At 41.6% G+C, this 16,998-nt stretch overlaps 1 protein-coding gene across 1 annotated transcript in view; it reads right to left on the bottom strand.

Moving 5' to 3' along the window:
• Positions 1-11,602, bottom strand: part of ei2bg (Translation initiation factor eIF-2B subunit gamma) — a 47,537-nt gene extending 35,935 nt beyond the window's left edge. Inside the window, 3 exon segments of the mRNA NM_001173820.1 lie at positions 9,374-9,531; positions 10,894-11,056; positions 11,327-11,602. Coding sequence (NP_001167291.1) covers positions 9,374-9,531; positions 10,894-11,041 — 306 coding nt within the window. The 5' untranslated portion in view covers positions 11,042-11,056; positions 11,327-11,602.
• Positions 11,603-16,998: the final 5,396 nt, after the last annotated feature.

The following is a 16,998-nucleotide window of genomic DNA, read 5'->3' as shown; positions in this document are numbered from 1 at the left end:
AGCATCTTCTCCTGCTAATCCAACACTTTGGTTAGGCTATTTATTTCAGACCCCAAAAGACAGGTTTTAATTGTTGGAACAGACGTGTGGGAGTGGGGGTTTGGTTTCAACACTGAAAACATAGAAGCCGTCAACACAGAAGAAAGATTTTGTGAAGCTCTGAAAAAAAATAATTCATAGTAAATCACAAAAGTAACTTTAAAAAAAGAAAATATCTCCCTTTGAGTGTCCCTTAGAGGCATCAGTTACATTACCAAAAAACTAAAAAAGGCTACATTTAATCATATTCAGTTCATACAACTACATACATACAGTGCCTTCAGAAAGTATTCACACCCCTCGACTTTTTCTCCATTTTGATGTTCAAGAGCCTGAATTTAAAATTTATTAAATTGAGATTTTGTGTCACTGATCTACACACAATAGCCCATTTTGTCAAAGAGGAATGATGTTTTTAGAAATGTTTACAAATTAATAAAAAAATGAGTCAGTAAGTATTCAACCCTTTTGTTAAGTTCAGGAGTAAAAATCTGCTTAACAAGTCACATAAATAGCATCAACCACAAAGACCAGGGAGGTTTTCCAATGCCTCGCAAAGAAGGGCACCTACTGATGGGTAAAAATAAATTAAAAAAGCAGACATTGAATATCCCTTTGAGCATGGTGCAGTTATTACACTTTGAATGTTGTATCGACACACCCAGTCACTACAAAGATACATGTGCCCTTCCTAACTCTGTTGCCGGAGAGGAAGGAAACCACTCAGGGATTTCACCATGAGGTCAATGGTGACTTTAAAACAGTTCAAGTTTAATGGCTGTGATAGGAGAAAACTGACGGATCAAAAAAACATTGTAGTTACTCTACAATACTAACCTAATTGACAGAGTGAAAAGGAGGAAGACTGTACAGAATAAAATGTTTCCATAACATGCATCCTGTTTGCAATAAGGCACTAAAATAATACTACAAAAAAATGTGGAAAAGAAATTAAGTTTTTATCCTGAATAAACTTTTATGTTTGGGGCAAATCCAACACAACATGTCACTGAGTACCACTTTTATATTTTCAAGCATGGTGGTGGCTGCATCATGTTATGGGTATGCTTGTCATCTGCAAGGATTAGGGAGTTTTTTAGGATAAAAAGAAAGGGAATACAGCTAAGCACAGGCAACATCCTAGAGGAAAACTTGGTTCAGTCTGCTTTCCAACAGACACTTGGAGACATTCACCTCTCAGCAGGACAAAAGCCTAAAACAAGGCCAAATATGCACTGGAGTTGCTTACCAAGATGATATTGAATGTTCCGGTGTGGCCTAGTTTGAGTTGACTTAAATCTGCTTGAAAATCTATGGCAAGACTTGAAAATGGCTGCCTAGCAAATATGAACAAACAACTTGACAGAGCCTGAAGAATTTTAGAAAGAATAATGGGCAAATATTGTACAATCCAGCTGTGAAAAGCTCAGATTTACCAATAACGACCCACAGCTGTAATCACTGCAAAATGTGATTCTTACGTGTATTGACTAAGGGTTTTTGAATACTTATCTAACCAAGATAGTGTTTTATTTTCAAAACATATTTTAGAGTATTGTGTGTAGATTGTTGACAAAAAAATACAATTAAATCCACTTTAATCCCACTTTGTAAACGAACAAAATGTGAAAAAAGTCAAGGGGTGTGAATACTTTCTGAAGGCACTGTATCTAATACACGGGTAAGTACATCTGGCCGTACAATGATGTATGCTGTCAACAGCTGGGATAATCCCCCATTAGCTGAAGTCACGATGTCAAGGTAAACCGATCCGGAAGGCAGCTCCTAATGGCTAAACATATAGCACTAATTTCTATTTTTGAGTACCAAGTTAACCAACCACCAAAAGTAACAAACATCCCTTTGTTGCAGCCGGTCGTGAGGGAGCTATCGGTCTGTCGCTCCACACGCTGTCCGATCGGTGGGTCGGAGGCGGAGTGACGGTTGAAGGTAGTCTGAGCCCTGTTCAAAAGTAGTGAGCTAGATAGCGAGTAGGGTGCCATTTGGGATGCAGCTGTGTGACACTGGAATGGTGTCAGCTGGAGGATCATCTGACGGGGTTTGTGGCCATTTAGCAGGCTTGATCTCTGGTGGTTAGGTCAGGGCCACCCACACACTGCCTTCCTCCCCTGCCTGGTTCTGCCTGGCTGCCCCAAGGCCCTGCTCCCCTCCCAGCCAGGTGAGACCACCCTGAATGTTGCACACTGGAGAGAGGAGAGGGTGTGTCTGACAAGAGGGCCTGCCTGCTATTCCTGCTGTCTCCACACAGTCCATAGACAGAGACACACACACACACACAAAATCAGTCAGACACCTCTGGTTTCAGCAGTTAGGCTAAGTCTCTGCTGAGCGCTGTCAACTTGACATTTACATTGTAGCGAGACATTCCAGTGACAACTGATTTCGATTTAACAGTTTGGGTTATGTGTGTTTGACATGAAGAAAATGTTTATACTATTAAAATTAATAATGTGGAGGGACGCCCTCTTCAATATGCATTTTTTTTTACATACTATACAAATTATGTAGATGAGGCTACCGAGTCGTTCCATGTCATTACAGCAAGCCAATTTGTTCTGAAATTGTTTCTGTAGTAAGAAACAGGTAAGATGGGCCCAATTAGATTTTTTTTATCCTTTTCTTTTCCTCAGAGAAATTAAGCTAATTGATTGCACCAAAATTGGCCCTTTTAATTTATAGGATTCAGATAATATCCAATAAATATAGTACGCAACTTCTTCCTACTGAGTAAGAGCTGGGGAAACCCCACCCAAAAATCAAAAGCCACCCATTGATGACCCGCACCCACTGCCTATCCCACCCCAACATCCAATATGGGGCGGCAGATAGCCTAGTGGTTAGAGCTTTGGACTTGTAACCAAAAGGTTGCAAGATCGAATCCCTGAGCTGACAAGGTAAAAATCTGTCATTCTGCCCCTGAACAAGGCAGTTAACCCACTGTTAATTGTCATTGAAAATAAGAATGTATAAAACTGAGTTACAGTTCATATAAGGAAATCAGTCAATTGAAATAAATTCATTAGGCCCTAATCTATGGATGTTACATGACTGGGAATACAGATATGCATTGGTTGGTCACACAGATACCTTAAAAAAAAATGTTGGGGCATGGATCAGAAAACCAGTCAGTACTGGTGTGACCACCAGTCGCTTCATGCAGTGTGACATCTCCTCTGCATAGAGTTGATCAGGCTGTTGATTATGGCCTGTGGAATGTTGTCCTACTCATCTTCAATGGCTGTGTGAAGTTGCTGGATATTGGCGGGAACTGGAACACACATGTCGATACAGAGCATCCCAAACATGCTGGCCATGGAAGAACTGGGGTATTTTCAGCTTCCAGGCATTATGTACAGATCCTTGCGACCTGGGGCTGTGCATTATCAGGCTGAAACATAAGGTTATAGCGGTGGATGAATGGCACGACAATGGGCCTCAGGATCTAGCCATGGTTTCTCTGGGCACTCAAATTTCCATAGATAAAATGTAATTGTGTTTGTTGTCTGTAGCTTATGCCTGCCCATAGCATAACCCCACCGCCACCATAGGGCACTCTCTCAGCAAGTTGACATCAGCAAACCACTCGCCGACACAATGCCATACACATGGTCTGAGGTGTGGGGCCAGTTGGCTGTGCTGTCAAATTCTCTAAAACGACGTTGTAGGCGGCTTATGGTAGAGAAATTAACATTCAAGTCTTTGGCAACAGCTCTGGTGAACATTCCCGCAGTCAGAATGCCAATTGAACATTCCCTCATAACATGAGACATCTGTAGATTGTGCTGTGTGACAAAACTGCACATTTTAGAGTGGTCTTTCTTTGTGCCCAGCACAAGGTGCACCTGCGTAATAATAATGCTGTTTAATCAGCTTCTTGATATGCCACACCCCTGTCAGGTGGATGGATTATCTTGGCAAAGGAGAAATGCTCACTAACAGGGATGTAAAGAAATTTGTGCACAACATTTGAGAGAAATAAGATTTTTGTGCATATGGAACATTTCTGGGATCTTTTATTTCAGCTCATGAAACATGGGACCAACACTTTACATGTCGCGTTTATATTTTGTTCAGCGTAGTATGAAGCTACGGCTTAAAATATTGCTTCTCTTTACTATGTAATGTATTCCATGTGAATCTGGTGACGTTTTTTCCCCCAGTTCAGAGAAATTAGTAATTGAGTTTGCGTCCATTATTTACCATAGTGTGGAAGTACCAGGTTTTGACCACTAAATGACACTGTTCCTGCTATATTGCCACATCCATTTTGCTAGTCTCTCGTGTTTATTAAATAGATCACAGCATTTTCTTTGCAATTTAGGGTAAAAAACCAAAACCCAATATATATAAAAGCATAAAAGGGCAGATCTGCCCTTTTATGCTTTATCGGTGTCCAGGAAATGGCCCCTTTGTGTGTGGTTTATTCCCTTCAAAAAAGGTCTGGATTACTGTTAGACCGTTCCTGCTGAACAAGCAAACCATTAGGCCACTGCAGTTCTAATGGTTTCAATGTTATGGTCTCTAATGGTATTTAATGGTAAAGGGTTTAATGTCACTATTCACAATACATATAGAGCCGTTTCCTGATCATTTTATTGAAAAACATAAGACTGCAATACATTAATATTTTTTTAGGGTTGTCACAACATTTTACTCCCTAGCCTATTTCTCCATCAAAGTTCTGGGCTTGTAGGAAAAATCTTCATATGAGAATTGCATATGGAGAGCCCTCTCAGAGGGCTGACACTTGGACAATTCAAGAAGAGTTGGGTTGAAGCATTAGGTTGCTATTAGGACAAACTGAATTGTTTTCATGGAGGATGACCACTCAATTTATTTATTTTCATAATGAGACAACTATTGGTTTTCTACCCAAAGTTAATAAACACAAGAGACCAGCAAAATGGAAAAAAGAGCGTGGCGGTATAGCAGGAACTGTGGCATCAAGTTCTCAAAACTTGGTACTTTCACACAACTTTATGGTAAATACTTCAGTGACTAATTTCTCTGACCAGGGATTTAAAAAAAAATATAAAAAAAAAAACATCCCCAGATTCACAGAGGATACATTACATAGTACGGAGAAGCAATTCATATTATTTGTCAAACATAGTGTTTCCACGACATGCATTTAGCAGCGTCACATCTACATTATTTTATAAGATCATATTTGAGAACAAACAAATCACCAAAATAAAAACCAGACAGTCAGGGAGAATTAAAAATCCTAAAAATGGCATGGTGCCCCCATTTATTTTGTTACAATGTTTGAGTCATAAGAACAAGGCATAAGCCATAGCAAAATGTGTAGAATTGCAGGAAATTAGCTTTCAAACTGCAAATGTTCTCTAGCTTTAATTAGCTTTATAACAGCAACATTTTGGGGATGGTAAAATGTATGACAACTGATGCGTTGCCAGTCATTGATCTACAAGTCATTTTACATGCCTAACAACCCCAGGGAATAAAAGTAGTCCCAGTCAAAGTGCTCACTATGTCCAGTTTTGCACTCTGACCAACGGGAGGTAGGCGGTCTGTTCCTGATCTTGCACATCCGCACGGCACCTTCAGCATTCAAGTGCTAAAATGGCTTGTGCGATATTAGGCTTCATTAGTTGAGTGACAACCTGTCATTTGCTAGGTTATTGTTATCTATCTGGCTATAGTCTACCTGCTGAACGGGGCTTACAATCAGTGCTTGGGCTGAAATAGGTGCTGGTACTCCTTTTTGGGTGCCGGTACTGTTTACATTTAGGTGCTCCACAACACTTTTTAGCTAATATTCTAGGGTTAGGGTTAGAGAAACAGGAGCTCAAGCAGTAGAATACTTGAGGTGCCGGAACTCAGCTCCGGTGAGCTCCTGTCCGAGTCAAGCACTGCTTACAATATATATTTTTTCCAATTGATCAGGTTCACCATCAGCAAAAGTTTTGGTAGTTTTGCTTTAAACAATCAGTGTTTTTTAGATATACTGGGCAAAGTTGATAATTTCATAACAAGGAAATAAAATCCCTTTGCAAGGCACACTTATGGTCAAAGCAGGAGGAGAAAAGAAGCTCACAAAAATGTCCAACTGGTGAAAACCATTAGATTTTGAGATGGGGGTGAAATTCAAAGTTGTGATATATATTTCTTTGGTAGCTAATGGGACCAAATCGGATATTGGGTACTATACTTACTTAATATAATCTGTATCCTAGAAATTAAAATAACATATTTGTCAAATGCGCCAAATACAACAGTTGTAGACCTTACAGTGAAATGCTTACTTACAAGCCCTTAACCAACAATGCAGTTCAAGAAATAGTTCAGAAAATATTTACTAAATAAACTAAAGTGAAAAAAATACCTAAAAGTAACAAGAAAATTACATAACAATAACGAGGCTTTATACAGGGGGTACCGGTACAGAGTCAAAGTGCGGGGCTACAGGTTAGTCAAGGTAATTTGTAAAGTGACTATGCATAGATAATAAACAGCGAGTAGCAGCAGTATAAGCGGGGGGGAGAAGCTGTTAAGGAGCGTTTTGGTCCTAGACTTGGCGCTCCGGTACTGCTTGCCGTGCAGTAGCAGAGAGAACAGTCTATGACTTGAGTGACTGGAATCTTTGACAATTTTTTTGGGCCTCCACACTACCCTCTGTAGCGCCTTATGGTCAGATGCCGAGCAGTTGCCATACCAGGCTGTGATGCAACGGGTCAGGATGCTTTCGATGGTGCCGCTGTAGAACTTTGAGGATCTGGGGACCCATGCCAAATCTTTTCAATCTCCTGAGGGGGAAAGGTTTTGTAGTGCCCTCTTCACAATTGTCTTGGTGTGTTTGGACCATGATAGTTCATTGGTGATGTGGACACCAAAGAACTTGAAACTCTCAACCTGCTCCACTTCAGCCCAGTTGGTGTTAATGTGGGCCTGTTCGGGGCTCCTTTTCCTATAGTCCACAATGAGCTCCTTTGTCTTGCTCACAATCAATTAGCGTAATTTCTGAGATCAAATGATATTTCAACAAAATAAAGTTTCAGGAATGCTAATCTTATCGGTTTCTAACTGCAGAAACAATTTCAGGACAACCTGATATAGTGAGTGTCGAAATCCTCTTGTGCTTTTTGAGGTGGAACGACCCTACTAATAGCCTACAATAGTAAAAATTGCATTGAAATTACAATTCGTATATAATCATTCTAATTTATACCTCATCTCCAACACATGCCAAAAATGTAATAACAGAAAACAAAGATTGAGAGGTTTAAACTTATTTAAGCCTAATTCAAATTGTGATTATACAGAGTGTAGTCTCTTCTATTACATGCACTTATGACAGAGGGGGAGCTCTACCAAAAGCTCTGTGTCTGTGTGTCTGTCTGTGTCTGTGTGTCTGTGCGCGCGCGTCTCTGTGCGTGCGCGCGCGCGTCTCTGTGCGTGCGCGCGCGCGTCTCTGTGCGCGCGCGTCTCTGTGCGTGCGTCTGTGCGCGTCTCTGTGCGTGCGTCTGTGCGTGTCTGTGCGTGCGCCTGTGCGTGTCTGTGCGTGCGCCTGTGCGTGTCTGTGCGTGCGCCTGTGTGTGCGCCTGTGTGTGCGTGTCTGTGCGTGTCTGTGTGTGTGTCTGTGCGCGTGTCTGTGTGTGTGTCTGTGCGCGTGTCTGTGTGTGTGCGCGCGTCTGTGTCTGTCTGTCTGCGGGCGCGCGCGTCTGTGTGCGCGCGCGCGTGCGTGCGTGCACGGGAGGGAATAGCAAGAACTCCTGACCTCCCGCTCTCACTCAACTCAGTCTCCTGTGTCCCCACTCACATGAAAAGCCTGCTGCTCTGTGTCATACATACTAGACTCACTGCTGCTTCTTCCCCAGAATCTCCAACCAAGTAAAGAGGGGCAAACGTCAAAGTGGCTTAATGCTTAATCACTGCACTGAACAGAAAGTGCTTGTACACTAATCTTTTTTCAATAGGTGACTTTAGGCAAATGGAACAGTATTTAGTAAGATACACCCATCATTCTCCGGGCGCAGTGTGTTCGTGTGAGGAGATGGTCTGGGAGTGGAGAGACGACAGAGTGATTCCTATGCAGGGATTTGGAGCCCCATTGCCAGGTGTCCTCTCTCATCACCCCAGTGTCTGTTTGTGTGCTGTGCAACTCAATGCCTTTAATCTATGTAACTGTGGTGGATTAGGAATAAAGGCATGTGGAGGCACTGGGAGGGAAGAAAAGGAGCATGCTGGAGCCAGTTCTCTATTCACCCTGGAGGCCAGCTGAGCCCGGTTGGTTATGTTTGCCCCCAGACAGGCAATGAATATGTATTTGCTTTTGTAACGTGGCTTTACTGTAAGTTAACGCAAATAGGGAGTCTGAATAGGGACTCATGATGAGCCACACAATCACTCTTAAGTCTGAACTTAATACTTTGTACAGTTACAGTACCAACTAGTATAAAACCATAACAAAAATAATTGAATATGATCTAATTTTGACAACAAAAAAATACAAAATATAAACCCCTCTGGGTTACAGCGACCCAGATTCCCCACACGTCTCCCTGTATGGGTTCCAGAATGCAACAGACCAGGGTGGGTTTCAGTGAACCGCCCTGCACGTTGGACAGCAACGGACTGCTTCTGACATCATCTGTTTGGAGAGCAGCGAGGGCAGGGGGAGGGAGGGAGGGCAATGGCTGGAGGGAGGGGACGGGGAGGCAGGTTTTCAGCAGGTGAAAGGAGGCCCTTCGCTTAGCCGGAGCCAGGAACGCACGGATCAGTGGTCGCCCAGCGGCACACAGGATCTCCTGCTTCAATAACCTTGCTGACCTCAGTCTTTCCATACTGTGTCCAGGTGAAACATGGGGCGCCTGTCTTCTATAGGCTCATTCAGGGGCTAGTAGTACCCTCGCTCCCTCACTGGATGAACCCCCCCACCCACATGGTCCGGTAAAAACACTGACACACTGTGAGAACATTTGTGCAGGCATTTTTTCCCCCTTTTCTTTTTTGAAATGATCAGTCATCCGTAGAGCCTAAAGCTGACTCTGTGGCCCCCCCAAATTCCAAAGCAATTAATCATTGATTCCACTTTATCTACGAGGTGCTCTACTATGAGACAGTGTTGATTTGGACTGTTAGACATACACTAATAAGGTCTGTATTGATACGCCTGTACAGTATATTGATACAAATCGTGAGTAACACACCCATAACTCAATTAGGATTTATCCCCCAGGAGCACCCACAGTAGATCCAGCCAATGCGGTGGCAGAGAGAGCAGCCAATCTGGCTCTGAGATCAACGGTCTGTGCATGCGTCCCAAATGGCAGGGTGCCATTCCACCCACCTTGACTTTCTGCTGGATGTGTCTGAGGGCGTCGGCGGTGCCCATGTCAGCATCCTCCTGGATACACACCAAGTCTAACTTCATCTTCACATCCAGCTTCACCTTGGGGTCTGTGCTGATCATCTTCTGCACCTCTTTGGTTGTGATAACAATTACCTCTACAGAGGACAAATAAAAGACATTTAGAAAGACTAAACCCAGTCAAGCAAATGGGATAGATGACAATGACCGAACATATTAGACAATGTACTTACTGGCAGAATATACATCAGGAAAATAATTCAAAACACTTCCAATGGAAACAGAGCTTGTGATAGATTTATTTACACATCGAGAACATTGCAAGGAAGTCTTGTAATGGAGTCTTGACTGTATAAATGTTTCATCCAAACTAGTTTGTTTACTGTTGCCTTATTTAGCCTTGTAAAATCTAATTGCAGGGCCTTACTAGTTGGCTTCTCACAGTAAGTACTGCCACACATGAAGTTACTATAGGGACTGGGAGGGCTCTGACTAGAACATGTATTCCAGGTGGGATAGTATGTCAACTTTCGCTACATTATCGCTATTTGCAAACTCCCTATAGCATGTTTGTATGCACCAATTAGTGAAACTGGACTCCTATTAACAATAAAAGCAGTTAGCGTGAGTTTCTTTTGGTGGGATAAAACCTTGCTTTAGGTTACTTCAACACTAACGATAATGAGGAACTCAACAAGAAATCATAAAAAAATCCCCCAAAATCCACTCACCCCTTCCAAACACCACAGCTTCTAGAAGACTGACACTCCAGTGAAGGGCCCTGACGTGCACTTTAGTGAAGCACACAGGTGGACAAGAACAGCTTTCCCAGACCACAGTGGATGGCTATGAAAGTTACAACTAGGCCAAAAGGAGTCCTATATCAAGCCCTGAGGCATATGATTAGAGGGGAAAATAGTAGTCTTACAATCTTTGTCATTTATCCCCCAATAATTACCTTCAACTTATCATTACCCAAATGCAGCCTGACTGGTGAGGCCTGGCAGCAAACTGACCACAGCTGGGACCTATAAACACTGTAAATAGGTCTACCCATGCATTCACTTGGTCTTAACTGCAATGTTTAAGTATGCTAACTAAACTCACATACTCCAAAAAACATGTTAGCTAGGCTATTGGCCAACTCCTCATGTCTGAAACAAATACTACGTAAGGTGTCTTGGAGTAGGAGGCTGTCACATTGTAAAGGTGGTATATGTCCTTTAAAAAATAATGACTCTGCAACTGATAGCACTAGAGCAGTACTTTTGACTGACAGTCCCTACGTGGGCCATTGGTTACAAACTACTGATACTGCCCACACACATGCAACTCTTATTCTGAAAACGGGAAGTATCTACCAGTGAGTGCATCTAACTGGTTGTTGTAGTATACAAAACCAGGATTTGGGGATTTTATTTGATCATGAAAAAAATGTGTAACAGTAATACACCAAAGTGGGTTTGATTGGATCGAGCCCTAAATGTAGAGAATATTACCTTCAAACCCCACTCTCTCCAGCAGGTTGAGGGGGTACCAGATGAGGGGCTTGTTTCCTACAGGTAGCAGAGGTTTGGGGGTGTTGTAGGTTAGGTCCATCATACGAGACCCGCCACCAGCAGCCATCAATACCGCCTGCAGCTCCATTCTGCTGTTATACACCTGGGAACACACACACACACGTCAAATTTGTGACCACATCAACATGATTGTACTGATAACCAGACTTGCTCTCTTGTTGACACCAAATAGTTAGCAAGTTATTGCATTATCCCAAAATCGTAAAGCAAGCACACTCTAGCTAGCGACACACAAACATATGCAGTCAGCTACTGTAGCTAACACATTGATTCAATACGTGCAAAAAGTAATACCAAATTGTAAGTTTATGACCCCTAGTAGTAGATGAAGCAAATCACATGCGTGACCTACCTATTGGATAACGTCCGCTGGTTTATTCAGCAGCAACACGCTTGTCACCCAAATGACAGTGCTGTACAGTCACTGTTTACAAGCTAGCTAACCAAGAGTTCTTAATCCTGAAAAGTTCCACAGCCTCAACCGAGATACAAAATATCGTGATGTTATTATAATATGTAAAGACCTTCACCGATACGTGGTAATAACTTTTAGTGAAATAATAAAACAATATTAGAGAGAGTTCGCTAAACTGACTAGAGGCATGCTAGCTTGTATGACGACACTTTGCTACCATTGATGAAATCACTCCGGGAGAAAACTAGAGCCGGTGTATATACGGTTCCTACCTACAGTCATTGGTCAGAATACACCAATTCAGGACTTACACAGTAAAAAAAACAACGCTATCATCATTACCATCATCATCAATATGTTTGTGGTTTGTTTTTGTGAGAACGAGATCACTTTTGTCTTTTTCACATTTCTGCTGTTTAAAATTAGATCCTATCACAGCTTTTTATCTAGGCTATCACCATGTTAATTTGCTATTTTGTTGACGTGCTCATTTGAAAACATTCATGGTTTTAAATATTTCTATGAAGTTTATTACCATGATTTTATCATTTAAAAATACATTTTTAGGAAAGGAAAGCTGAAAATGTACTGTGTGTCTTCACATGAAGAGCGTTCCTACAGATGTAGGATATTAATTGGAGTCAGTTTGCTCGAGCAGAAAAAGATTCCTGCAGCAATTGGAAATGTGAATTATTATGTGGATTATAATGAATGGACGTTTTTCTAGGGGCTGATACATTTTTTCATTAGGGCAAATCCAGTCTGAATTTTCTAAGTAGAATTTACAAACTTTAGAATACTTTTTAAAACTCAAATACACTACACATTGGCATTTCCTGTAGTGCAGAACAGTTCTCAGCAACAACAAAAAAAGACTGTTCATATTAAGATCTTATATCTGTAAATATTCACACCAGTAATTTCCAGGGACCAGGCTGAGGCCCCCACCAGTGCAGATTACCAGCCACCCAGCTCTTCCAGACAGAGCCCAAACCCCAATTCACAGACCTCTGATGTAACAGCAAATTGAACGCTGGGAATGTGGCTTGGCTTTGTTTTCTCTGGACAGGAGATGAGCTTCATTGGTAGCTGCCTGTTGAGGAAACATTGGAATAACAGGACAGGCTGTTGCAGTTCACTCTGAAGAGAGGGAGAAAAAGGGAGAGAAGGAGAAAAAGAGGAAACACTAACAGACATTGCTGTTAAATGGACATTTCTTAGCTCTCGTCTAGCACCTTTGCTGTTGTTCTTCATTTATATCTTTATACAGTGTAACTTTGTAAATGTTCAGTGACTTAACTATGAGAAAACATTTTAAACTCCTTCTAGTCACCTTGACATAGCACTGCTGAGACACAAGAATGTTTACTGTGGTGAAAAACAGCTATTAGACCACCCGGATAATCATGTGTTGATGATGGGAGCAAAGTTTGCCAACTGGCAGGTAATGTAGTAGTCTACCTCCTCAATAGAAAGGTACACAACTGAACCACTGATATTTTGCCAATGAAATCCCATTTAACGATCACAAACAAATATTAGTGGTACAGTATTAACATTTTTATAACCAGCTAAACACACACATTTAATTTTAATGATATGGAAGGCAGAAATAATTATTTTATCCCTGAAAAATAGTTTCGAAATCACCTTATGGTAGCCTATCAAAAAGGAACATTTAGCCTTGTTTAATCTTAAACTTTCAGGTTTTTAACATGCAAAACATTTTACAAATATATACAACCATGCATAACATCCAAGTATAACTTTTTACTTTGTCTGAAATGTTATAACAATCTGGCCCTGATGATCCCATAAGAGGCTAACTTTGGTCTGGCTGTGTAACTCAAAACGGGTGTAGAATATAGGAGCATGTATTCATCTGAGAGGGAATACAAGCCAGGGTCAAAATATCTTCATTATTCAAATCTGGTTAACATGACATGCTTCTACTAAAAATGGTCCTTCCCATCAACTACCCTTTACTAGGTGTTTTCTACATGCAGGTGGCATTAGTCTTGTCATAAAAAAAGGGATCTGGCTGAAACTAAGGCTATCATAAAAGTCAACCCATAACACTGCCTTTTTACAACATGATCATGACATTCCAGATTTCTGCCCCAAAACATAAGGAGGTCCAATTGATATACTATATATACGAAAGTATGTTGACATCCCTTCAAATTAGTGTATTTCGCCATTTCAGCCACACCCATTGCTGACAGGTATATCAAATTGAGCACACAGCCATGCGATCTCCATACACGGACATTGGCAGTAGAATGGCCTTACTGAAGAGCTCAGTGACTTTCAATGTGGCACTGTCATAGGATGCCACCTTTCCAACGAGTCAGTTCGGAAAATTTCTCCCCTGCTAGAGCTGCCCGGTCTACTATAAGTGCTGTTATTGTGAAGTGGAAATGTCTCGGAGCAACAACGGCTCAGCCGCGAAGTTGTAGGCCACACAAGCTCACAGAACAGGACCACTGAGTGCCGAAGCGTGTAGCGCGTAAAAATCGCCTGTTCTCGGTTGCAACACTCACTACCGAGTTCCAAACTGCCTCTGGAAGCAACGTCAGCACAAGAACTGTTGGTTGGGAGCTTCATGAAATGGGTTTCCATGGCCGAGCAGCAGCACACAAGTGTTGGCTGAAGTGGTGTAAAGCTTGCCAAAATTGGATTCTGGAGCAGTGGAAACGTGTTCTCCGGAGTGATGAATCACCCTTCACCATCTGGCAGTCCTATGGACGAATCTGGGTTTGGCAGATGCCAGGAGAACGCTACCTGCCCGAATGCATAGTGCCACCTGTAAAGTTTGATGGAGGAGGAATAATGGTCTGGGGCTGTTTTTCATGGTCCAGGCTAGGCCTGTTAGCTCAGTGAAGATAAATCTTAATGTTACAGCATACTCTTCTGGGAAGGCTTTCCACTACATTCTAGATGATTCTGTGCTTCCAACTTTGTGGCAACAGTTTGGGGAAAGCTCTTTCCTGTTTCAGCATGACAATGCCCCCCGTGCACAAAACGAGGTCCATACAGAAATGGTTTGTCGAGATCAGTGTGGAAGAACTTGACTGGCCTGCACAGAGCACTGACCTCAACCCCATCAAACACCTTTGGGATGAATTGGAACACCGACTGTGAGCCAAGCCTAATCGCCCAACATCAGTGCCCAACCTCAATAATACTCTTGTGGCTGAATGGAAGCAAGTCCCTCAGCAATGTTCCAACATCTAGTGGAAAGCCTTTCCAGAAGAGTGGAGGCTGTTATAGCAGCAAAGGGGGACCAACTCCATATAAATGCCCAGGATTTTGGAATGAGATGTTCGACAAGCAGGTGCCCACATACATTTGTTCATGTAGTGTAATTCATAATAATGTGACTAGTAGAAAATGTGTTTTCAGTATTTTGGCACAAAGTACAGACCAAGAAAGTGTCTTAAAAGGGTAAATTAATGTTTATAAGAGGTATTATAAGGCCATGCTATTGTCTAGCTATGCTATACTTCCTAAACAAATGTGATTGCTTTGAAAATATCAATATTTTTTTTATATATTTTATATATTTTTTTATATGGTTATCCAATAGAAACCCTGGATGCAGGGCAATGATTCCAAGACTGATTGGAATGACCCCATGACTGACTGATTTAATAACTTAGATCTACTATGTTGGCATATTGTGCAACTTGAGAGTATTAGTATTTTCTTCCAGATCAATTTCAACCTCTACACACAGACTCTCCACATGGCATTCTATTTTCAGAAAGAACAAGAAAAAAACTTTTGTCTTTCATCTTTCTGTGGGAAATTAGTTAGATGCAAAATGATGGAAATGCAGGTGCAAGGCTTTACAACTTCATAACCCATTGAAAATCCGCTGAGCCCTGAATCATGACAATCAAAGCCTGACCATTTTGGCAATCAAAGGAATTGATGGAAATAACTATTTTGTGGCCATAATGATAATAAAGAGATCTAGAGAAAGCCCTGCCTGGACCATAAGGCTGCCACAGACTTGAAGCTCTGCCGTGATTTCCTCTGATTTCCTTTTCCTGGCTGTAGCAGATCTTGTAAATTATTCCAATTCCCTTAAACAAGCCAGTTGGATTGGGTTGGGTTATATCATAAACATTCACCGGCCAGACCACCCAGGGAGTGTGTCCTGGGCCCAACCGCCGCCTCCCTCTGAGTTGCAGTGCGGCCGAAGCACAACATGCTCAGTGTGGTTTGTGTTTGCGCCACTTCCAGGGCCAGCACTGGGGCCCCAGCTGCCATGGAAACAAAAACAGGCCCATTCACGGTCATCCACCGATGACATAGATAAACATACTATCTGAGCCTGTCTGTTTGTCCCACACATTTCAGATTTTATTCTCCTACAGGAAGCAGCAAAAGGACATGTCATTCACAGGATTTCCTGACATGATAGCATATTCCAAACATTATATTCTTGTTGGGACAAGCTGAATAGTATGAAAACACTTTTATCATCTGCCAGAAAGATTAAGGGTTAAGGTAAAAGTGATGACAAGTTATATGTAGGTTAACTAAATAACTATTTAATTCTTCAGAAGAAGGTGGTGTATTTAAAATAAACATTTAATGGTATTGATCAATTGTTTATGAATGTAGAAAGAATTGCCAAGAGATAAACTATTTTTCATTCACTTGCATACTCTAATTCTATAGCCTGAAACAAGACAATTTCCATTCCAAGACATGTTAAACATGGAGTTTATACTGTTATTAATATGTTGAAGGCATTTTTGTTCCAGCCCTATACCATACCAAGTGTTTTGACAGTTTGGAAAAATCTTTGACTGCCTTCTCAGAATGCCTCCCTTGACATCCAATAAACTTAAAGGATTGATTTCAGTAAACGTCAAACATGCTGTAAACTTCAAAAGTCAAACTTTAAGTAAACATTCAAACTTTGTAATTTCTCTGAATAGGTTCATTGTCATGCAATGTGGCAACATTGCTGTCTGTTCTACTCTGATTTGGGATTATGAGAAATGAGAGGAAGCTGTTTGAATCAGTGAAACTAGTCTCTGACACAATCCTTTAGCTGATGTGCATCATATTTTCTAGTGGTTGGGAATTATAATTACTGTAATGTCAATGATCTGCTTCATAAAACATTGTTCTCGTATGCATTCTTTTCGCATTTATGTAGGCAAAGCAACTTTGACCTCAACATGAAAAGGTCCAAGACACAGGTGGTAGACACAGGAAATATCTCAACTGCATGGTTTTGATGAGCCAAAGCAATAAACGGTGGGCAACTCCCTGCCGGAAGGTCCTGGCATGTCTGTGCGCTCTGCTGTGTGAGTGCTGAGTGCATGTGTCAAGTCTGTGACTGTTTTACACATTTCTGGCATTGTTCATATTTCTACTGCTTAATGATTCCCATAACTCTGGGCAGCTTGTAGTTTGGCTAGCTTGGTATAAAAAGGACCAGTGAGATGAAGAGATAAGAGTTTCCTCTACTGCAGGCCTGGATTTACAGTAAAATCCCCACCCAAACAGGGATGAAGGAGGGGGGGGGGGTGTATGTTGTGGGTTTTATAACTGTATGAAAACATCAAGGATGTTCTTTGGTCGTG

The sequence above is a fragment of the Salmo salar genome, chromosome ssa03, assembly GCF_905237065.1.
Source record: "Salmo salar chromosome ssa03, Ssal_v3.1, whole genome shotgun sequence".
Classification (NCBI taxonomy): Eukaryota; Metazoa; Chordata; class Actinopteri; order Salmoniformes; family Salmonidae; genus Salmo; species Salmo salar.
Note: the sequence above shows the minus strand (reverse complement) of the source record. Positions and strands in the feature narration are given on the sequence as shown.